This window comes from Mastigoproctus giganteus, chromosome 5 (genome assembly GCF_048544385.1).
Source record: "Mastigoproctus giganteus isolate SK-2022 chromosome 5, ASM4854438v1, whole genome shotgun sequence".
Taxonomy (NCBI): Eukaryota; Metazoa; Arthropoda; class Arachnida; order Uropygi; family Thelyphonidae; genus Mastigoproctus; species Mastigoproctus giganteus.
This window is the reverse complement of record NC_143579.1, coordinates 74,080,288-74,105,212: the sequence shown is the minus strand read 5'-3', so window position 1 is coordinate 74,105,212 and position 24,925 is coordinate 74,080,288. Positions and strand designations below refer to the sequence as shown.

At 35.6% G+C, this 24,925-nt stretch overlaps 1 protein-coding gene and 1 non-coding gene across 3 annotated transcripts in view; both read right to left on the bottom strand.

Moving 5' to 3' along the window:
- The window catches only part of LOC150085490 (potassium voltage-gated channel subfamily KQT member 1-like), a 225,086-nt gene extending 201,956 nt beyond the window's left edge, over positions 1-23,130 (bottom strand). The window contains exon 1 of one of the 2 annotated variants that reach the window (XM_090374076.1): positions 22,686-23,130. In XM_090374076.1, the coding sequence (XP_090230202.1) occupies positions 22,686-23,005 (320 nt within the window). In that variant the 5' untranslated portion in view covers positions 23,006-23,130. Of the gene's footprint in view, positions 1-7,710; positions 7,869-22,685 lie in introns of those variants that run through there. The other variant, XM_090374077.1, reaches the window with a different exon arrangement.
- On the bottom strand, positions 5,305-5,407 carry TRNAS-ACU (transfer RNA serine (anticodon ACU)). Its single transcript has 2 exons — positions 5,370-5,407; positions 5,305-5,340 (listed from the first exon to the last, which is right to left on the bottom strand). It is a non-coding gene; the product is annotated as a tRNA-Ser (tRNA).
- Positions 23,131-24,925: the final 1,795 nt, after the last annotated feature.

Below are 24,925 nucleotides of genomic sequence, written 5' to 3'. Positions count from 1 at the left end.
TCCTAAAATCCACACAACAAATAACAAGGGACCCCACCAAGGTCCAAACCCTCAGTAAATGACGAATCCTGAACCACAATTTTTTTCACTAGAACTATTTTGATTATCCGTATTAATCGTAGAAGTAATAAGATTGACATCCGTTTCTATCGATGGGGTAGACTCTTCCACCCACACAAGGATTTTTATCCTTGTCTTTATCTTTGTCCAACCGAGGAACAAGCACCCTGGGCGTTTTAGGGGTTTTCGGGGTTTTTTTACCTCTAGACAGTTTTACCTTGTCTGAAGATTTTTCTCCTCACCGAATCCACTAACTCTGATCCGGAAGACGAATTCTCTGCGTCAGAATGTCTAGTTAAAGTTTTTACCAAATCCAATCCGTATCCATGTTTAAGTGTTTTAGTGAAGAAAAACAAAAGCCATAAATAATCTTATAGCAGGATAGCTTTCTCTTCGAAATATCCCGAAAGATAATCACTCTGCTTCAAAAGATGTATATTTTGAATTATATTATATTTAATATCATATCCAGTACTATGTATTACTGAGATGGCACTAGTTAGTGTTTTTCATCTCCATGGATATATTTAAACAGATTCTCAGGTACCCATTTTCTCCCATGAAAAGTATGGGCTAATGCTAAGTCTATGGGAAATTTCACAACGGTATATATTCCAGTGTTAACCATATGTATTCCTATGTATAGTATTCAAATAATGAAAGAACACTTCACTCAATGATATCAGCACAACCCCACGATTCCGACACCCAAAATTTAACCCAACAACTCACCAACACTTTATCTTTAAGAAGCACATAATTTTATAGCAGGGGATGGCATAAAATACTTTAATCTTAAGAACAGGAGCACATCTCCACGATTAATCCAACCAACAATCCTTCTAGCGGGTTTGTTTAGGCCAGCGAGGAGTGATCAACAGGCCCAAAAGCGTGGTCCTGTTGATCACTCCTTGGCCTAGCTTACACCAGCCAAGAACCGTTATTCTCGCTAGATTGTCAACAGGTAACATCTAACGCCCTTTGCGGCCCTCATGGGTAACACAGTTGGTAGAATTGCCGTCCTCCCCATACTGGGTGGAAAAGACTTGAGTTCGAGTCCCGTCGATGATTAGGAATTTTTATGGTCCTTTCACACCTTTTATAGTAGAGTGCAGCAGACAACTGTCTCCCATGTAGTCAGGAGGGGTTGAGGTGGCAATATGAATCCAATTCCATTTTTCTTGGGCGTCAAAAGACAGCTTTCACAAAAATTTCGTCATTGGATACCAATAGGTCGACATCAGGAAAGTACACACTCCCCTGCAACTTTATGGAGTACATTCACTTAACAAATGTGAAACAAAGAAGGGAAAAAAGTTTTAGGAGTTCCTGCCACTTTGTTAATGTAAGAACCTGTGTAGGTAAGGAATAGCAGGACGTGTTGTGCTCAATTACATCCGGACAATGTATATGAAAGAGCATATGTGAAAAGTCGGGCAACGGTCGAGCAATAAGCCTTTTCAATACGTCACTCTGTGGTAGTTAGCCAGTTTCAGCCGTGAATATCATCATTTTCTCCTCCTCCCCGGAAAATTCAGGTTTTGCGTTCAGCAAAACAGGCAAATCGACCAGTGAACCCACACAATTTATGGGCATATTCACTTGGGCAGATGAATTCATCCTCGAGTGGGCCTAATATGATAGTTTTTTTATTTACTTTTTTCAAGTACCTCAGATGTAAGATAAAACTTGTGAGATTCCGTGCTTCAAATGATTACGTTGGTAATATATCTTCTGACAGCATCGATCTTCCATCAATTTTTATCTCTAGTTTTTGCATGTAAAGCATAAACGTAACGAGTATTTAGATCTTTTTTTTTTAAGTATAGACACTTACAACGTGTTCCTTTTGTGTATTTTTCGAAAAAAACATCAAAGAGGTGTTTTCTAATTTCCATAAAGGGATGCCGGCATCAACGAAAGCTTAGCATAAATCAAACGATAACTAAACTTGTGTTATACCGGTGACTCTCTAAGCATCGGAAATCTGGTCTTCCGCCCCTCCAACCTACCCGCAGCAGTTCTTGGGTCTTGAGCTTCTGCGATCCCTCAATAGGACTTCATACCATCTCTACGGCTGTACTACATTCACTGCATGGAATGACCACTTGGAAACAAATAATCACTACCCGCAATATAATATAAAAATTTTATTTATTTTATTTTATTTGTTTTATTTTATTATTTTTATTTTTTTTAGGTCCTAGCCACTGAAATCTCAGGAAATTAGGTGGCATGACCTGCCAGAGTAACTTAAGTCTACTGGGTTCCTGGTCTGCCTCCACGGGGCTAAGGTGGGGCAACGTTGGGCCTCAGCAGGGGTCCAGCGGCTAAACGACCAGATGAACAACGGTACACGGCACTACACATATACAATATCCATACACTTTTAAATCTCTGGCATTTCCAGTGAACTGGTACACCCACAATGAAAACTACGCGGAGATGGGGAAACCCCTGGTGCCGTCTGACACTAAATACACCTTACACCTTACACCCGCAATATAATTATCCTCTCCAAGCTTATTTCGGGTAGACTAGCCCAACATCATTAGCCTCAGCATCCTGACCAAGGATAACAGAAGAACTGGCCACCAAACATCTAAGATCCGACGTACCCTCAACCAAATCAGCTCCCTCGATCATATGTTTCCAGCAAACACGATTGGACTCCTGAACGACCTAATATTAACCCCGAGGCAATTTGCGTGGAAAAGATATACAGATCCAAAGTCTTTGCTGATACCTACGCTACGTTGCAATGTCAGATGTTTCAAGTCTCCTTCGTTCTCCGTAGGCTTCTGTGTTTGAGGATAGTTGCAGAAGGTTCTCCTGTTCCGGACAGCCTTCTACAACATTCCGGTAGCCCCGCATCATGCTTGAAGGGATGCTGAATTTATTTAGAACATTTCTTGAAAAGATGTCTTAGTCTGTAATTAATTTGGCGGGATACTGTATCTTTTATATTACTCATTGTATATATTATTAATCTGCTATAGTTGTTTACCCTTCCAGCAAATGTTTGCTGTGTAGGGGTCGACGTAACTTTTCCTTTACTTGAATAAATATAAATAAGTTGCTTGCTGGAAGTTAAGGAACACACAAAAATATCACAAACTACTCTATAATTCACCGATCAAACTCTCAAGGAAACAAACAGAAGTCGATGTGAAATTTAAACTTTCTTGCTACAGCGATTGGATAAAATATAAACACTGCGCCATTTAAAAGAACTGCTCGCCATAAAATATACTGTTAAAATCAAATAAAATAATCAAAACGCTGTGCATTGTAGCTTTTGACGACTTGTATGATTTCTTTATCAACTCTTTTCTGCCCGTAAGTAACCTTAATATACCAAAACAACCCAAAGTGGCTGACATTTGATGGGAATACGTGATCTCCATGCGAATAAATGCATAGCACGTAGGTATGTCTTTCTTCAACCAGTCTTTCGAGTAATTGAAGCTGGTTTGTTTTAAGAAACAATACTTCTTGCCGAAATTTACTGCTGTTTTTTTTACACACTGCTGTGCTGTCAGTAGATGGCGCTTTACTACGTAACTGTTTTAGCTAAAACTGTTCAATCTGATTTAAAGAAGAGTTCACTTCTGACATTTTCACTAACCGCGAAAACAGAAAATGGATGGCTGTTGAGGTAAAAGGTGAGGGACTAAAGTAATAAACAACCAAGTAAACCTGACATTGCTCATGCGCATCATTTATGATTCGAAATAAATAACAGTAAGTAAGAACAACAGTGGGAAATTCAAAGTTCATCTAGTATTTTTCAACACTAGCGACAACAAATGTGGGATACAAATTATTGCCCTTTCGTTATTAACAGTACTAAATATCTTTACTTTCCAGAAACTAGGAAAACGAACTGAGAAATGTGCTCTACCAGCCAATTCTTAACAAATATATCGACTTCTGTGTATGTGACAATATGTATGTGTGGACGAACTAACTGAAAACGAAATGTTGGTCGTCTAAATTTAAATTTCGCACCTCTGAGTGTAAATTTAGGGACCTCTTACAGTAGAGGGTGTCACTCCAGCAGAAATTCGTTGACATATGGAAAAGGTATTTGTCTCCAACTGTAAGTCTCGCCCACGAGTGCACTAACAGAAAAATCATTACCGTAAAGGGGAAAACTCTCTGGAAGACTGATTTTTCTTTCACACACCAAGAGGCATACATATACGGTTGTCACTGAAGAAAATGTCTTGGAAGATAATCTGATTATGAACCCTCATTGGTAGCCAAGTGGTTACGAGCACTCTTCTTCCACACCGTGTGGAAAAGACCGTCTGAAGTTGGTCTTAGTCGGTCTCAAGCAAGGGATGCGCAACGAAATATATACACATTTATTGATTGATTCATTCAATTCAATAGCTGGTGCACTCCCCTGAACAGCAATAGAGGAGCAAAGAGGTGGTACACTCGTACATACAAATAGATATATACAGTATATCTGGTCCACGCCATTCCCACACCTAGTGGGAAAGTTCTTAGAATTCTTATTTTTAAGAAGCATGGTGTCTAGGCTATGGTGGAATTTGATAGCATACAATCAGCACAAAGAGCCAAACAGTCTTTAAATGGGGCTGATATTTATTCTGGATGCTGTATCCTTAAATTTATACAAGTCGTTAAGGAAGCAATGCCTAATATACAATTTGGTCTATATACCAACTACATGCAATTTTTATGCATAATTTCAATTAACTTGCGGTATTCAGAAAGTAAGAATACCCCAGGGAGCAAATAAAAATGTGTGTAAGTACTTTACTAAGAAATTTAGCGGAATATACAGATGCAAAATAATTAAAGTTCATGAGCCACCACCAAAGGTTACTGTGACCAACTTTGGTCACAGTAACCTTTCTGATGTCCTATGACATCAGAAACAAGACATCGACAATTTTCAGTTATTTTTCTCCGAAACGTATTTGTATATGTTATGCTGGACCTCTCTTCTGTGTTTCCCGTCATTGCATACATATATAGGTCTATTTTCCTTGATTTAACTATTGAAAATGTGTTTGCTGGAAACGTTTTTCTAATGGTGCTGAGGTGTGAAGGTATGAGGATGAAACTGAGCGGTAAATGTCAATTAAGAGATTCTGCTGTTAAACAAGCCAATTATACCAGGCATTTCCAGACGATCACCTTTCCAAGTACTAACCGGACCTAACGCTGCTTAACAAGAGTTGGCCATCAAAAGAAGGGAACAAAGATTTCCCCAGGCGAGGATCGAACTCACAACCTCGGCATTAGTCGATACTGCTTTATAAGACAGTATCGAGTAATGCCGCACGCTAACCAATTGCGCCACTGGGGAGATGAGTACTCCATGAATTGTAGAACTTCCTAAGAGTCCACTCGACGATGGTAATAATGAGATGATAATATAAATTCTGTATGTACTGTTTTTAAACAATGCATGTTAATCTGTAACCATCCTACCATTCTGGCTGTAGCAGAGTTTATTCATAAACTGATTTTGATAATAACAATGTTTCTGAACAGGACTGCATCTGTAGCACTTGACTCGATATAAAGAGGAAAGAAATGACTTCTTGGATCTCAAAGGGACTGTAAATGAGATGCAAGGAGTCATTTCCTTCACTTATGTCCGTTACCTGCGTGATGTGATAAGCAATGGATACCTGGTAAAGAAATTAAAGCTGAATTTACAAAACAGTGGAAAGGTTATATTTCTCTATTCTTAATTCACAGGGACTGCTTGTAGCTATTTCCTGTGTACTCTAAATTAAGCACGAATCCTAAAAGTTTATCTGCGACGATTCTTAGATCAGAAAACCCTCTGCTAATTTGGAAAAAACTATATTGAACGTTTATCAAATTTAATAATCCTAAATTCTGTAGTGATTATAGATTAATTTCTATTGGCTGCACTCTTTAACACCTTTTGAGAAAACAATTCTGCGTGCACTCACTCAGCAATGTTTTGAAAACCGATAATACCATAAATATACGGTTATTCCAGCCAGGTCGAGCATTACTAATCTTCAAATCCTGTTAAGATTTGAACAATCACTGAATAAGAAAAAACTGCATTAAATGTCAAAGCAGCTTACGATAGGATGTGTACTGACTTATTTACCACCATCCTCCGACATTATTTTAAGATTAACATGTTCCTGCTTAAGGTCTCGGTCTGGAGAGAGGAATCCAACGGAGTGGGAGAGAGGACCTCTCCCGTTGGAATATTGGATCCTAAGATGGTTCAGTCGAATTTCTGGTAACCCCTTTACCATTTCCAAAGTAATAATATACTGTTAAGCTGCAACCATGAGAACATGTCATAATTAAAAAACAATATCCTAGTTTTAGCCTAAATTGTTAAGTGCACAAACAGATGTACCTCGAGTGCAGACTCCTGACATCCTGCACACCATCGAGAAGACAAGATTCTAATGTACAGAATTACTTCATACCAACTTTGACAAATCAATGTCATTTAACCAGGCTATTTCCGTATAGGACCAGCGTGCCATTCAATAAAATGAACATTGATCCTAAACTATTCCGTGGCAATACCTGTTATAAGAAGCTATCTTCAGACCATCAGCAATCTGTACCAAATAGAACATGAGCCATTTGACTGTTAAAAATACAGTAATGTCCATAAATTGCGTGCATTCGCTGGTATATTTGTCTGTTTTTTAGACAAGGTCTTTTCCCCCTAGTTTCCGGGGGGAAAGACCTTGCTATCGGCGTCTGAGACCAACGAGCTCCGCCACAGGAAGAAAAAAGTTACTGAGTTAGCATCATTTAGGAAGTGACGTAATTTTCGTTACCAATCGGTTTTACTTCAGACCGAAAATTTAGTAGGTGCCGTCAAAGTTTTTTTTTTTTCACATCAAAAAGTCCATAAAAGTTCCTTGAGTCATAACGGAATTTGAACCTAGGTGTTTGCTATCTAGTGTGGGGAACGGTGTTTATATACTCTGTACTACCGCGAGGAAGAATATACATTGCAGTCTGGAACAGGTTTGAATAAACAAATAATGGGGATATCGTTTCTTTTTTTCCCTTGAATCATTTTGCCTTTATCAAAGGAAGTAAAAACTCAAATTAATATTTAACACGATTGAGTTATGAATATTCATAAGACACAAATCGTCTTGATCAGTATGTGGTATTTTCGGTTATGAGGTTTACAATCACAATTTATTTTATGATATTTCCCAATTCAAAGATTGTTTTAAATATATTCGCCGTGATAATGTGCATGAAATTTTAGTATAACAAACTTTGCTATATTTTTATTCAAGTTTATGTTTTAAACAAGAAAACTAATTCCTTAGCGATTTTAAACATCAATTTCCGGCTTAAAATAAAATCTGTCTTATAAAAGGTTTGTTATTTGGAATCAATTGTCATATTAATAATCCTGAAAATTAATGTTTCTTAAGAAAATTTATTATTGTGCAGTAATATTACCAATTAACTTCAAAAATAATAGAATATCGGGCACACAAATAAAAGAAATTGCATTTCTCTTTAGAACAAATGCATAAAATTTCAATCTCAAATTATATTTTACAAACTTGGCTACTAATTGCTTTGCTTTCTGACAATATCGATCAGGTGATAAACAGAATTTGAACGTGTTACCTTGAATAGGAAAAGCATCGTAATTTGCGATGTCCATTTTTTTGCTTTTAATGTATTCATCTCTTAATTTGCGCTTTAATTTCTTCGTTTTCTGCGCTTTAATTTCTTCGGATTAACTATGCAGGAAGACAGAAGACATCGATATTCAACGAGAAAAAGAATTGTAGCGGGAGAAACTGCTCCTTGTGGAATACTCAAGAGGCGTAGTGAATAAGATATGGCACTTATTCCACCGAGAAGCTAATGTTTACTCAGAAAGAGTACAATGAACAGGAGTGTTTACACACTCCTAGTCCCTGTGCAATACAAGGATCAAAATATCTCGGAATACAAATGGAGGCAAGTACAGGCTGTTAAGAGACAGAAAAAAAAGAACACTGAAACTGTATCTATATTTAGCATAGTCTAAGTAAACAAAAAAGTTACTGAAGTGTACAGTATAAATCTGAACGTTGCGATCACACAAGGAAATCCGATGTATGACGATTCCTGTATAAATATAAAATTTCCATTTACAAAAATAAAACTTTTAAAACAGACAGATGCATAAACCCGACGAACAGTTATTTGACAAGGTGCCATGTGCAGAACCATACAAATTGGCAAAAGAATGTGAAAAACAGGATAGAAAAAGTGGTAATATAACCGATGATTTCACATAAAACAAAGATGAGCCAAAAGTGGTCTACGGAGTATAATATGGAAACCTCAAGCAGTTTTCAACTCCACCACTCCAAAAAATTCTGGAACAGTCTTAAAAAAAAAAAAAAAAACGGAACAGAAGTCGGATACATATTGAAAGAGGCTGAGATAAATATATAAGGAAAGTTTGAATGATCATTATAAACGAGTGCTTTCATCACAGGTACACCTGGAGAGAGAAAGAGAGACCTGTATGAGTGGATTAACTATACATGAGTTGGTGCAATATTACAAGGTGCTTTGACAGAATACATCAGCATGATTGTAATATCACGCTGTATTGTTTCCAGTTCAACAAGACCTACAAAATGCAACTCATTACAAAGATAGTGTCAATATACTGAAAACTACGTGTATGTTTGTTCTATGGTCTTTTCTTTTTTTCAGAAAGAAAAACCCAAATTTTCGGTAAAGGAAAAAATCGCGCAATCTTTTAAATAAGGAATTTCTGTTCTCTAAAAATCAATATCTGAAATTCTGTACTAAATGACACTAAATATATCTTTATTCTAAGCAATCACATAAACAAAGTGGTCGGTTAGCAGTAGCTGTGCCAGAGAAACTCTTCGCCATGCAGCTCCCTGAGGGCCATGAACGCACTTACGGACACCTCTGTGAGCATCAAGGGCTATGCCCACAGGGCTCAATCCTAGGAGCAGCTTTCTGGAACATGATCCTTGATGAGTTCCTAAATCAAGACCTTGGGCATGTTAAGTCCCAAGCTTATGCAGACGATTTGATCCTTTCCGTGCCTGCCAGCTCAATGGCTCAGCTTGAAATTTCTGCTAACCGAACACTCTGGCTCCTGAATGAGTGGGCTACCCAGCACAACCTGACAAACTCGGCTGAGAAAACCTCCAGCATCCTCCTGAAAGGGAACCTAAGCTCAACCATCATGCCACAACCATCAAGCATCGCACCCAGCTTAAGCATCTTGGTGTAAACCTGGACCCAAAACCATCCTTCCTCCCACACCTACAGTATATCCAAAAGAAGATAAGAAATTACACAGCATTGGTGGCAAGGGTCACCCGCAGGGACTGGGGTTTAAACCGAAGTAAACTGGAATAAAGACTGTTTTACAAAGCAGTCTTTATTCCAGCCATCTCATATGCTGCAGGGGTCTGGTATCACCGGGCAACTATTTTTACAAATCAGAAGAAATTAGCCACCATTCAAAGAGCAATACTACTTACCATCACCAGAGCCTGCTGCACGGTGAGCACTCCTGCTCTCCAACTCCTTGCTAGAGTCCTCCCTCTAGACCTTGAAATAATTAGATGCGGCATGTTGTATCATCTGTCCAAAGGAATCTCCACTACCACCATTGGATTAACCATCAACCCAGCAATCAATCGCAAGACAGAAAAGGGGCCTTCTCGCTCACCTGCAGCAGGCCTGGCAGGACAGATGGACGACATCCAGTAAGGGAGCAATCACAAAAATTCATCCCTGAAGTAACATTTGTGTTCCCAAAAGCCCCAAGCTGGTTTTCCCCTGGCCTGTACATAACGTACCTCCTCACAGGCCATGAGTCGATACAAGAAAAATTAACGTCTCTGAGCATTACAGATGATCTACGCTGCCACTGTGGCACTGACAAATCTTGGCACCATATAATGTATGACTGTCCTGACTATGAAGACTTGATCTATTCTGATCCCAAAGGACCAAGAACATATACTAATTCATACCCATGACAATTATAAATACTTCACCAATTTTGTACAGGATGTCTTCAACAGACAAAGAACATTAAGGAGCTTTTTAAACCACCAAAGCCCAATAACTTGAGACAGATTTTGGGCACCCCTCCCCAAACCCAAACATTGGAGGCACCAGCAGCTTCTCTGCCACAAGCCACATTGGCAATCAAACCGAGCACTTTAGCCTGGTTTTCTTTTACTCCTCCCCGGCCGTGGGAGGAGACGGTTCCAGTCTCATTGAGGCATGGACCTGCCTCACTGACTTTCTGGAGTAGCCTTCTCTATCGTCTCCATACCTCTGTCTTTCACTTCCAGCCTTCAGTCTCCTCCCCCCTACTGTCTAACTCGCAGCGTATACCCCACACAAATTATCAATTAATAACGTCCAAATTTAAACCGCACTTACATAAACCTCTCTCGGCCTTTTATATTCTAGCGTTAACCCCCCCCCCCTTTTTCACATAGGCCTTTGCCACTGAAATCTTTGGAAACAAGGTGGCAGAGCCTGCCAGAGTGCAAAAAATCTACTGGGTACCTTACCTACCTCCTCGGGGCCAAGTGCAGTAACGGTGGGGCCCAACGGCTAAATAAATGGTCAGAAGACAACACTACACATCAGTACGCTCCCCACACTTTTTAAATCTCTGGCCTTCACAGACTTCTGTGCTACACAGAGTACACAACGCGGAGATGGGGGAAATCCCTGGTGCTGTCAGACAACTAACACACTTTCTACTTTGCACAACATAGCTGTCAGAAGAAATCTTTATTGTGGTTATCAATCGTTTCCAGGCAATAATGTCTGGTAAACGCTATAGTTTAAGCTGTTCAACAAGCTACGTGGTCCTTGACTGATGGGGGATGGTGGTTATGGTTTACCCACTTCAGCAGCCAGAATTCTGTAGCATATATTCTTCTAATGTGGGTAGGGGTGACTGACGCCCACACTTCAGTACCATACAATACGACCGAATACACTGGTTCTTATATATTGTGCAGTTGTAGTTTGTTTCACGTGCAAGAGGTGCTGTTTCGTTGTCCAACGTAAGTGGTTCATTCTCTTTACAAGCATGTCAATGTGTGACGTGAACGTAAGTTTAGTGTCAAATATTATCCTGAGATCTGAGTTTCGACAGTTAGGGTAGGTTTGCCATTTAGTTTTGGTTGTACAAGCGTAGGCGATCTTTTTAGAGCGTTCACCATCATTAGTCTTCTATGAATTTAGGACCGAACCAAATATATCTAAATACATGAATAACTCCAGAAGCTTAGTTTTTATTGTTGTTTTGGGGGTTTGATGGCGCATAAGCTGCTTTGGCTATAATGTGCCTAGTATAGTTTATTTTGTCACACAATGCACTATTGGTCATGAACGGTTAGATGGTCGATAGAACCTTAATATCGTCTGCATCATCGCTATCCTTGCAGAATGGGATCAGCATCGCGGTAAAGAGGAGTGCGGATAAGACTCCACTTTGTAGAACTTCAGCATGGGCTGAGCGTTGGAAGGTCTGTTTGTCTGTATGGAAATACATGGAATTAAAGGTTAGTAGGGACTGGAGGAACTTCAGCATGTTTTCCGTTATTTGGAAGGCTTGTTGGAGCAGATGCAGTAGGGCATGTACATTCAGACTATCGATGGGTGCTTTTGTATCAGCATATATTATAGCAACTTCATTTCGAGCTTGGAAGGCACTCAGTTTCGCGGTTTGAATTGTGAGGTTTGTAATTGTTGACCTATTAGTTATTGCATAATGAATTTGTTGAGGCCGGCCAGTATCTTATCGATCAATTTTGGCAGTGGAGCTTTCTCCAATACTCTTTAAGAGTGTAAGATGCAGTAAATATAGGCCTGTAGTGCTCCATGAGGTTATGTAGGCTTAGGCTTTTGGTAGGATAGTATACATGCAGGTGCAGTAATGCATCGAGGATGGTATCTTGTCACTAGCGTAGGTCTTCACAGTCGGCACAGTGATTACTATCACCGTTCTTCGACACCACGTAGAAAGGGCAGTAGCTTGGAATCCAGTATCGAAGAGAGGAACTTTTATCGACTGTTTTTCACAACGTGGCTAAGTTAGTTTGTCTCGATCGAGAGTTGTACAGTTTCATCTCCAGGAAACAAGAGCATCTCAAAAACATAGCGAACTATTTTTAATAATCATAGAACTCTATTAATCCTGAATATATATTAAAAATGTAATATTTTACAGTGAAAATTTTTCTATCCAAGAAATTGATTAGTTATCAAAATAAAACCAGACTCTCCTGAAGATTTCAGTAGTGAACAATGATGTTCAGAAAATTGAATTATTTCAGTAGTGAACAACAAACACTACTGAAATAATTCAATTTTCTGAACATCATTTGGAACTGAATCTCGTACCTGCATTGTTTAAACGAATTCCTATGCAAGATTAGTCACATAATGATTCTGCTATTGGTAATTATGATCCGATGATTGACATTGATCTTCAAATATTCTTTGAAGATCAATGTCATTTGTGATGACCTCACAAGTAAGAACCCAGAAGATGATTAGATTTCTTTTCACGGTTTTATTCGGTGAAAACCGTGAAAAGAAATCGAATGGAATACGTGATACAACAAAATAATTTTCAGAAACAGGAAAAACCTGACTTAGATAAGAATTAAAAACAAAAATAATATCAAATACAGTAGTTTGAAAGGGGAGGGGTGGAAGTTGAGAAATCGAAGTGTCCAATTATCAAAATGGATATTACAGAATTCAGTGAATATCGCTCCCTGGCTGGAACTCCAGAACTAGTAGAATATATTTATGCTACGTACTAAAATGTTAACTGGATGATAAATAAATCAAATCTGAATTGCATATACAAAGGTCTTCTCAATACGATGGCATATAACAGGAAAAAATGAATGAGCGTGGGCTTAATTTCCGTATTTTTCTGCTCAATGTCCTGGTTTTGAAGTGGTGAAACGTTATTTGGATTAACTACATGAAAATAATTTAATTGAAGGCGATTTTTCTTACAAAACATTGGCGTATAGAAAATAAATGGAGTTTCATCACCGTTGTTGAAGCACGAGAAGAATTTGCTGAAACCTTAGTGTAAACGCCTCTAGTGCCAATAGTAAATAATCATTTGTATTGTACAGAGGTTCTAAAGCACAAAAAGAAGTGATCAATGAGTGATATCAGCTTATTTCACAGAAAAATTGAATGAACGCCAAATTCACTCTCTACCTGTTTCTAACTTATCAGTAAAAAATTGTTTCAATCACACTACAATTGCAAATTTCATCTTTCAGAAAGAAAAGGTTACTATTTTTTTGTTCCAATTGTCAAGAAAGTTTATTACTTTACATATGGTAATTCTAGTCAATATATGAATCGAAAAGAACCAATCGATCCAATGTAAATGAATGCTCAGAATATTGAAAACTACAGAAAATATTCTTCAGGAATGTTACAGCTACTCGAAACGCTAGGGTTAAATACTGTTTCATGCTAAAAATCTGTCAAACTTGTACCAAGCACTCAACTATGTCAACGTTGTTTGGTTTGACGCTAAAACGATGAAAGACATAAGACCTTAGTGTACTGTATCTGTAAATTGAGTGTATTAACGTCTGAGGTGGGTATTTATTGCGGGCAACTAAGGCCATGAAGCATCAATATATTGCAATGTAATTATGTCTATTTTTCAGTCTGTTTGCTGAACAAAAGACAAGAGTTGTAGGACAATAAAACCATGCAGTCCATGTCTGATGCAGGCTAACTGGGACAATTTGCGAAAAAAAAAGCCAAGTTAGCCGGCGAAGATGTGCCCAAAAATTAAAACTATGATATAGTAATAAGCAAGCACGCAAAACGCTACTTTTTTTTTACCATTTTAGAGGAGAAAGAACTATTCAGCTACAAAATGCAGACAACTCACACATTCACGACCAAGGAGACCATCGTTCTACATCAATTTATGTTTAATAGCCTCAGTTAAATATTATATGGAGTTCTTTTAAAATTGATAGAACTCTTCAAACATTAATCAATTTATTAATAATTCTAAAATGAGCGAATATCTCCCAAAATGTAATAGTTCCAAATCACTTTGATGAACATTATCATTAGAAAATTTAACATTTATGCCGATAATGGAACTTTGGAAAGGTTATAATAATAAAAAATGGAAAGATACGTTCCTCTAAATGGCAATGCTCTGTTATTAAAGTTAAACTGCAGGCACAAAAAAGCTCATGAAAACATTACGTTCTGGAATACTGATGGCTACATAAACTTATTTATGAATTTAAATGGTGCTTCAAATGATTTATTGGCAGATTTAGCTGAAAGAAACGAACACAATTGAAGTTAATTTTCCAGCAGCTAATATTAGGTAAAACACATGGCTGAGAACAGCGATTGGTATTGTACTGCTATTTTAATTATAGCCGCAACAAATGTAAAATATTAATAAGTACATTTGGTGCTTATCTTATACAGTCAAAATTAGTACTTGAAATATCTGTCTGGAGAAATTGCTTTCTGGAATTATAATGGGATGCGAAGAACTTAGAATTACGAAACTTGGAATTAATATTTCATTTTCTTCTATTTCTTTTCTGTAATTTTTGGCGAAAATCGCATTAATTTGTGCGTTGTTGTGTTACTTGTAATAAAACTAATAGATTGTCTTAACTGAGATTAAAATGGTTGCAAGAGAGAATTATCATAAAAACATAATAAACGGAAAACATAATAAAATGGAATATTTTAAAGAGTGATTATAGGTTATTTGTTGATTTTAAATAACACTGGTGTAACTACCATCTTATCAATTGATAGTACTATTGTGGTGCAAAGAAGTAAGCTTATGCAGCATCGGCCAAAAGGAAAAAATTTTAACGAATTTATTTTTTTCATTTCTTGCAATATTTTTTCCAATCTTTTACATTTATTCAAACTACTCACTTTCGCAATACTGTGTGCAAGTCTACTATAGCAATCAATTACTCTCTGGCTGAAGATAAATCTCGTACGTCTAATCTGCAACCATCCTTTTACAATTTAAATGTATGTTCTATCTTTTTCGTCTGAGAAAGAGCAAAAATGTCATCTACATTTGGTTTACTCAATCATTTTAAAGTCTTAAACCTTTCAGTTAGGTCACCACGCAAATATACGGCTTCCAGATCATATATCTGAATGGTGACCTATAGAACAAATAGTAATGTGCGCAGGTACTCAAACCTCTCGCTAAATCAGTACTTTATTTAGCGGTTGGATACTGATTTTTGGCACATGAATTTGTTCTGTTTTGACTTGTGCTCGTCACATGAACCAATTTTCAAACGCCAACGGTAGTCCGCCCTGCTATTTCTGCCTCATTCCATTTACCCTGGTATCTTTTTAGCATAATTTTGATATCGCGATGAAAATATTCATCCTTCTCTTTACTCACTGTACCAAGGTTCCATGGAAAGGATCAAAGACGGATATACAGAAAGGGAACCCTCACCCAAGTTACAACCTAGTTTATTGAAACTAGTAAGCATGTTGTTGAAAACCTTCTCATAGTCCTTTGATTTATAATTGCCTAAAACGTTTCTCACCTTGGAATGCTAACCAATCCAAGCCGCCTCCGGATCTTTTTAGACATAGAAGTTGTGAAATTACCACCTTGCAGCAGCATCTCGGACACTAACATGGAATACAGCATCGCACACCTGAAAATTTTTGAAAACAGTCCACCGAAAACAGCTTTCCTCTTAAAGTATTTAAAGGTCATAAACAATTATAACCTTTAAAAACCATTTCGTCAGGTTCAGTTTCTCATGTAGCAGTGGAAGAGTACTTTTCTTGGAGAAACAAATGACTCATTGATGAAAATACAGATTTTCGATTAGTCCTTTTTTGGTCATCTTGCTGATCTAATGATCAGATAGCCCTGATCCCACGATTTCTGTGCCAGTTGCACAAAAATCAAGACAATTTTGTGCAATCCCATTGTTGTCTAAAAAGTATGATTAGCACCACTAACTATCCACTCATGATCACAATATTTCACCTTTTCTAACGACAATTTCAGGCAGTCCTAAGTTTATTTTAGGCATACATTCCGCCGTATAATAGAAACAGTCCATCGCATTTGAGGATAGCATGTTTCAATTTAATTACAGAATTTTTAAACTCGTTAACTTGTTATCGATGAAGGTCTCCATTCCAATGCATCATACTCAACGTCCAAATGTACTCATTAAACCAAGACATCAACAGAAGCACATAAAATCCCTTATTGAAATAGAAGTAACGAATTCTTTTTCCTCTGTATTTAATCCAAGAAAATTTAAGTGTTAAACGACAACAGATTCTTATCACTTACCTGGTGCCCAAAAGCTGAACAGTTCCATTGAATTTTTCGATCCAAAATCCGTACCAGATGGTTCGGTTCAACTTGTATAAACTTCATATTCAATCCTTCCAATAAGTTTATTTACATTGGCATTACTTTAAAGAGTACCAGGGCTGAAGAATAAAAGCTGAGTTCCATCGTCTTAATTTCTTTCATTACTGCAAAAATCTCCTTATTATTCTTAGTGACATTTATCAAAAAATCTCAGCAAAGTTTTGCGCGGCCTTCGCGAGTAGCACAGTAAATCTAATCGCCATCCTCCCCACACCGGGAAGAAAAGGTCTGAGTTCCAATCAAGTCACTTTAAATTCTGTAATTCATTCCCATGTGCTTTTGATCCCTTGGAAACAGATTGTATTTCTCCTACAATCATTTTCTCTAAAAACAAATTTATTAAAATGATTAACTCATTACCAACAGCAAGGACAGCTGGTGCCGACAGCATTCCATTCTTCATTGTCAAAACCTTTGATATTTATGTTGCAGATTTTCAAAAATACTCCTTTTTAATGCTTGTGTACATAATACTTTGTTCACAATTGGTTGTAGTATTTAAAAACTAGTCCTAATTCCTAAATTTATATCTTTGACTTCGCTCAGAGACGTTACACAAGTTTTGATCTCTGCGTCAATTACCTAAATAATAAAAATTCTTCTGCCTGGATAAAACTCTGTCCGGCAAGATCTCTTCTCATACATCATGGAAATACAAATAAGATCAATTATCAGCAAACTTTTGTAAAACCAATTCCCTCATCACAAATTTAGTAATAGTAGTAGTAATAAAAATCAATTCCACAAATGCTTTAACTGCAATCATTCATCCTAATCAATATTCAGTTTCTAAAATTCTTAAAATTGTACTATTTTATTATTTTTTGGAAGATTAAAAACCTTGTGAAATAGACAACTAAGGCTATACCTATCTCATCGGATATTTCACAGGAGGTACTTTACCTTCAATAAACAGGTTAAGTGAGCTATTAAAGGTAAATCTGTTTTGGTTGAAGAATAAGGAGTGTGGTAAACCAGGGATTACTTTTAGATATAAGTCTTTACACAGCGTAATACGTAAATATTCATTGTATGTTGGAATGTGTCTATTCAAGTTTGTTCAGATTAATTTTAAATTGTCTTATTCCAATCCTTTGCCTCTGCTTGGTTTGTTGTGATTTTGGACACGACCGTAGCTGAGTAGCCATTAAAAATAGTTACTCGCGCGTGTTTGATACCACGAAACAGGGTACTGCTTTTCTAGTTTCTATCTTATGAACCCATTTGATCCTATGCGGCAGTCCAGCAGTATAAACAGAAAAAATTAATTTTTCAAGTAGAGTAATTGAAATTCTAATATTAATATTGTATACATTCAAATTTGATTTCGGATTTTCCCCAGATGGAATTATAAAGTAATTCTTCTGAACTTAATACAGCGTACGAGCAGCCTTGTTATTACATACGTTATATCCAACAAAAACCATTGTCTGCAGTCATCATTCGTTTTGAGAACAGATAACATCTTTCCAATCTTAAAAAAAAAAAAAAAAAAACAGAAGGCTACAGAAGAATAATTTAAATAAACACTTTGAAATTGCTTAGATATGTTTGATTTTCACTACCACTACGGTTTTCTATAATTCAGCAAATAACTGTTTCTCAACTTGATGAATAAACCGGTTTCTATAAGCGAAAAATAACGACAAAAAATAATGCTAAGGAATTAGAAATGGGATTGGCAAAATTATTTTGTAAATAAGACTTGTTTCTTGAACTTCCCTAAGGCAACTAAGAACACATTAATTAAAGGGAGTTCCAGGAATAGGTTTACTCGTTCGGTGGACTTGATGATTCGGTTTTTTCTGCAAAAAGCGTATTTCGATGATACTCTTTAATCACTCGGAAATTACCCGGTAAGAACCTCTTAATTAGGAAAGATGTGCTCTTACTTTTATTTCCATGTCTTATGTATTTGGGATTCATTACCAGACATCTCTGAGTTCATCAGTTGAACTGTGTAGTAGTTTTGTTTGAAAGATTTGAAGAAATATTACAATTAAAAGAATTCGTGATTTTAAATACTGTTTATAAAAGTTGATTACTTAAGGAAGTATAATTTTCTAACCAATACTGGTCATTTATTTATTCTCTTCATTTGTTACTTATCTCATATCTTAGACAAAGTTCCATAAGTCATGTTTTAATAATCAAAAATGTTGTTATTACTAATTGCAATGGAAAAATTGTAAATCGAAATTTCTGGAATAATAATAGCCACATCATTAAAATAAGATTCTTTAAAAAATTAATTTAATTGACGAATGGAAAGGGGAAAAGAGAAATAGCAGCATAAAAATGAATAAAATTTCTAAACTTTTTTTATCATACTTTGTTTTTTTTTAGTATTAAAAAGGTTGGATTTCTAATTATGTAAACTGCACTCAACAAGAGACTGGTTTGTTTCACTTATTTTATGATAACGAGAGCGTCTAACACGCGAATTGCCCATTTAGGATGTGATAAGTAAAAATGTTATTTACTCTATATACTCTAATTAAAACGGTTACAAGTACAAACTTAGTTAGATAAAAATTATGGTAAAAGTTGTTTTCCGCAATTTTTATGATGATGGTGATAATAAAACGATACAAGATTTATTGACTCAAAATGAAATACATACGGCGAACTTGTTAAAGAAAATACTCAATCAAAAGTTAAGGATAACAAAAAGATTCAATTATGCAGGAAACTAAATTAATTTCAAATCTTTTTTAAATAACAAAAGCAATTTAAAATAACAAAAGCAAAATAACAATTTTTGAAATAAAAAATATTTAAAAACCATTTTTTTAAATAACAAAAAGGAAGACAAAAATTTCATAATTGATACTGAACTCGTTAAAGTCAACAAGATGACATACATTAGATTTTAAAAATCATTTTTTAAAACAAATCTCAAAATAAATTACAATATGATTTTATTAATATTCTAATCTATACCAAATAAAACTTGTTATGACAAACATTAATTTCTGGTGTAATGCCAGACCATAAATTATTATTTGCCAATAGTTTTAAATTTTTAAATGAAATGTGTTATTGGATTTCTTCAATAGGAAAATTGATCTTTTTATATGAAAATAAACGGGCAACAGTTAAATGTATGTATTGTTATATCTTATCCTATTGATTTGGATAAAAAGTATGTCCAACATCTGGCAATATTGAAATGAGCAAACTTTAAAAGCTAAATTTGACACACGAACTCACTTAACGTTTCAGTAGCGTTAGTTCCTGTCTTGCACAGATGACAGTATAATCGCGCAGCTGTGACAGTTACTCAAATTTCAGAAGTTGAACTTCTTGGAATCATAAAATTATTGAATGACAATACCTGTAGGAGGACTCCGTGATAACCCTCTACTCAGATATGGATACAAAATTGATGCATTATGTCATAATACTGAACGGTTGGTCCACCGATCACTATTATGATATTAGTGTTGGTGGACCAACAATATCCTTAATTTTTTTGGGGTGGCACTATTCTTGATGTAAGTACCATAATTGTCTTTTTTTTTGCAAGAATAAATATTGTTAAAATTAATTGCATTATTGTATAAGTGGATGAATTTGTTAAACCTTGTAAATGCCTCTATTTTGGCGTCCTTGGTTAATTTGTGTCTCAAATTAAAAACTCAGTATATTAAAAGATTATACCGAGTTTTCTTTGTAGCTCTCTATACTTCAGAAATCTGATCATCTGCACACTGCGCGGGTAGCACAGTGGTATCGTCACCGTCCTCACACCGGGAGAAAAAGCATCAGATTCGAAATCCGTCGATGACGCGAGGAACTTTTATGGGCTTTTTTTCACTCCGTGGCTGAGTTAGTGGGTCTCAAGCATAGGTAGCAAGGTTTTTTCCGCTGGAATCCGGGGTTTTTAGTCCATCAAAACAGAAACATCGAGCAGAGAACACACGAAATTTACAGACACAGTACACATGGGTATTGTGTAGATGAAATAACCTTTTGGGTGAACCTAATAAATAGGTTTTTTGATTATCTGCACAGCCCAACATACTTCAATCAAATACTTGGAATAACATACTGGATTTTGAGCTTTGCTGCTGTAGTTGTGGCATAATTTTAGCTTAAATTTCAATTAACAGTAATAATTTAAACTTGATTGATTTTAACATAAAACTCTCAGTAACGAAAATTCTACAGTTTAGGTGGAAATTATGGAATTTTCACATTCCAACGTAATTCTAATGTCAAAGGTAAGAGCTTTCCAATAAACCACAGATCAGAGATTACGTTTTGATGCAATGGCTTAAGTTTTAAATTACCTAAAAGGAGGGAAAAAACAGTGGTATTGATTTTCCCAAAAAACATAAGTAACTTTTCCAATAATAAAAAAACGAGTGTTGACATTCACTGAATATTAATTAGTTTTTCAGGAAAATACAGTGCATTTGCTCGAAGATTATTTAATTCAATGATAGTTTCGTTTCAGTTTTACTTTTATCTGGTTTATAAAATTTTCCTATTTCTAATTCGAGGTATTCATGATTTCTGAACCTTAATATATTGTAAAGGAGGAGAACACGCAGTCGGAGAGAGTTGAAAAATCGCCTTCCGATATTTGGAAAAGTTGTTTCGTTTCCATTTTTTATTTGTTTTTTTCGATTTGTTCTCCAGGAATGTTAAAGGAAGCCTTAGTTATGATTTCACAAGAGTATTGTGCTTGTTTTATATATATCAATTATCCTCCAACCCCGAATCAAATTTTTGCTTGTGATTCCATTAAACTGGTTAGCTAACTGCGATTATTATTTTGCATAATTTAAACATTTTAATAGAAATCATTTAAAACAAGAGACAGTATGAAAATGTTTTAATATTTGTTAGAATGACTTGTACAAAAAGATTACTTGTGCATTATAAATTAGTTTATATGAAATATGATTTAACTGGATAATTCCTGTCCTCTTCAGATTTATCCTCTGTATTACACGAGGTACTACCCAGAAGTCTGTGGATTCCCTTCATCCTGGCAACGTGGATGATGGTATAAAGTTTCATTGCTAGACGGAAGCTGTGTGTGCTTATGATATTAGTGCCGCTGGTCTAGATTTCTTCGATGTTATTTTGCGAGCCTCAAAATAAGATCGTGGTGAGTTCTTTGCGATTTATGTGTTTTACCAGAACGATAGATTTGAAAGAACAATGACTTTGCATCATCCTGTTAAAAAATTCGAAAAACTACTTCTGAAACACTGAAGGCGACGTTTCAAGAGAGAAGGTAATTTTTTTAGTAATATTCGAAATGAAAAATCGATCTAACCTCTGTGGAACATACAGAATGTTCTTGGGGTCTATACACGACTAGAGTAAGATAAATATTTTTTTTATTAACAACAAGAAGCGGCCCCTAACCAGAAACTGGTAAATCCACTGTATACATATTAGCCCATATTATATACAATGGTATACATAGTCGGTCATTAATTACAATGTCATAAGTAAAATGGACATATAACATGTCCACACAGCAAATCACGTCACGCAACTAATAAGTATAAATTGAAATGAATTAATTTCATTCAATTTTTTTAAAAGATTAAATATTCGGTCTAATATTTTTTACTTTTTGTGAATCGATATGAATAAAAAAGTGAAATTACGCTGAGACATGTATTAAATTTTTATCTCATCAGTCTATTATTTAAGAAATAGTCCTACTTTATAAATGAAAAAATATATAAAAGGCCACTGAGTTTCATATAATTTATGGAAATTTACTACTTCAACAATTTTTATATAAAAATTGTTGAATACATTTTATCATAATTACTAAAATCACTGCATTGTTCTCTAATTTTTATACTCAATACTACTGTAGCAGTTAATTTTGTTCTGATAAAATTTATTTTATATCTTGTTCACTATTATAATTAAATTTAAAAAAAAATTTCATTTTGTTATTTTAACAAGATGCCAGCGTATATAAATTCTGTCACGATAATGTCAGCTGCATGACATTTTCAACAGGATGGGATCGAGGCTATTCAAGTGTGCTATTAAATTGATATAGTTCAACAAAAACAAGAAGCTACTTATTTAGTCTTCAAACACAGAAATTTGAATAAATTTTTGAAATAAAACTTACACAGCTAACTGGTAAACGATGGCTTTCTTTCCTCGCGGACGTTCAAGAAATCCGTGAAGAGAAATCTGAAGTCTGCGATATCGAGGATCTCTTTTCCGAGGTCTATATGTTAAAGGTTTCCCAAGAAGACTTAACCGGGGTTCTTTATCACAGGTTCGTAATTTCGTGTGCGCATTCTGATAATCTTTACAAGAAGCTTCTAAATCTTTCAGTTCGATGAAATTTTCTCTGCTTCGTTTAGAAGGAATGAACTGAAAACGTACCGAAGGATGGGGAACGCTACAGTTGTCATCGTTTCTACTTCCCTTCCCGTCACACATCTGTGGGTTACAGGCAGCAATCTTAATGTCAGAAGTGAATTAAACTTCCGGGTACTACATGCTTGGATGAAATTAAAACCGCCTCTCTTCTTCCGATCATCTTCCACGCAGCATCCGCAGCGTGTAGTATCATTTTATCTGTAAATGTCAACGGAGCTTCCGTAGCTGGCTGATAAAGTAATGAACGCGGAACTACTGTCATATAATAAGTAGGAGCCGATGCAAGGTCACGTGATCTCTCCCCAACAATCACAGGTGGTGCTGAGTAGTCACCATCTTCCGTTTATAAGGTTAGGCCAATCTGGGAAAATCACTCGTTATTTGGTGTGCACACGCTCCATTCATCAGCATACAAAGCAGCATTGAAAAGCGTAGCAAGACTCTTTCTATCTCCCTCTCTCTCTCTCTCTCACTCACTCCATTCTATTTCACTCTCTTCTGTTTTCCCTTCCCACAAATATTTCTCACTGTAGAGGAAATAGCACAAATAATCTGGAAAAATATAATTAATATCGTAACCACTAAATCATAATTAATAATGCAGGATTTTTATTTCAGCAACAGCGATAAATTAAATTTAAAATATTTAAATAAAATAAAACGAAAACCCGGCAGCGATTATATAAGCCAGAACATCGAAAATTTTACAAAAGAGTGATTAAAAAGGCTAAATGAAAATATTTTTATTTAATGAAAAGGAATATTCTTCATTTTCTGTTATTGTTATTTGCGCTTTGTATTTATTTTTTTAGCAACTTTTTTTCTAATAATTTAATTTCCCTTTAAAAATGCTGAATCTATATTAGGCAGATCTATTCTTTGTAAAACGGAAAAGAAGAAAAATAAAAGTTGAACTAAAACGACTTAAAGGATTACGTAATTTGATTCAGACCTATCGTCCTATAATAATCTTATTGAACTCTATCAAAGATTTATAACTCTAGTTTTTCAGAGATTTTCGGTTTATAGACCACAATATTTTCACCAGAATGGATTCACATAGAATCGTATCTATCAACATTTGTATAATAAATCGCCAGTTCTATGTATTCTGGACGCTCTACACATTTATTAATTTGGAGATCTTTCCAGAATTTCTCTTCTCCTATTACAATGGTTTCAGAGTTATATATAAGCCAGCACATTGGCTTATATAAATAAATATCAAATAATTAATGGAATCAATTACTCATTCTTCTCTGGGCTGTGTAGGGTTTGATAAGTATCAGCAGCTAGGGCCATATTGCTCCGTGTATACTGTCTGTAAATTGCGTGTGTTCTGTGCTGTTTGCTCCACGAACAACCCGAGTTTCCGGGAGAGGAAAACCATGCTACCCTCGCCTGAGACCGACTAACTCAGCTACGCCACTTGGTGAAAAAGGCCCATAAAAAGTCCTCGCGTCATCGACGGTACTCAACTCGGGTCCTTTTATTTTTGGGTTCGGCATTATTAAAATTAATACAGAAAAATGCTTTGTTATGGCTTCCACTAATTCTTGTACACTTCATCTTAAAAATGTTATTGCTGCTGATAATCAAGACTTTGGCTTGCTGAAACTATAAGACTATTTCTTTAGTTATTCCCGTTGTAGAAAGTATAATCATTCATTTGTACTTATATAATTCTGTAAACGAATGGTTATACTTCTACAGATTATTATGCTTTAATTAAATTTTAATTACATTTCATGTACATTTATAAACATTCATTTTGAATGAAATCTGTGTATAATAGATTTATTATAATTTATCAATTGCTTTTTAATATTTCATTTTTGTTTGTGCTTTGCATTATACTTCAATTAATTCTAATTATTTGTTCAGTTGTTCTATGACACCATCATTTGTATTTGTTTTTTTTGTCAGCTTAGGTGTTCGTTTGTTTTATAAACATATCAAATACTATAAATTGGCTGAAGT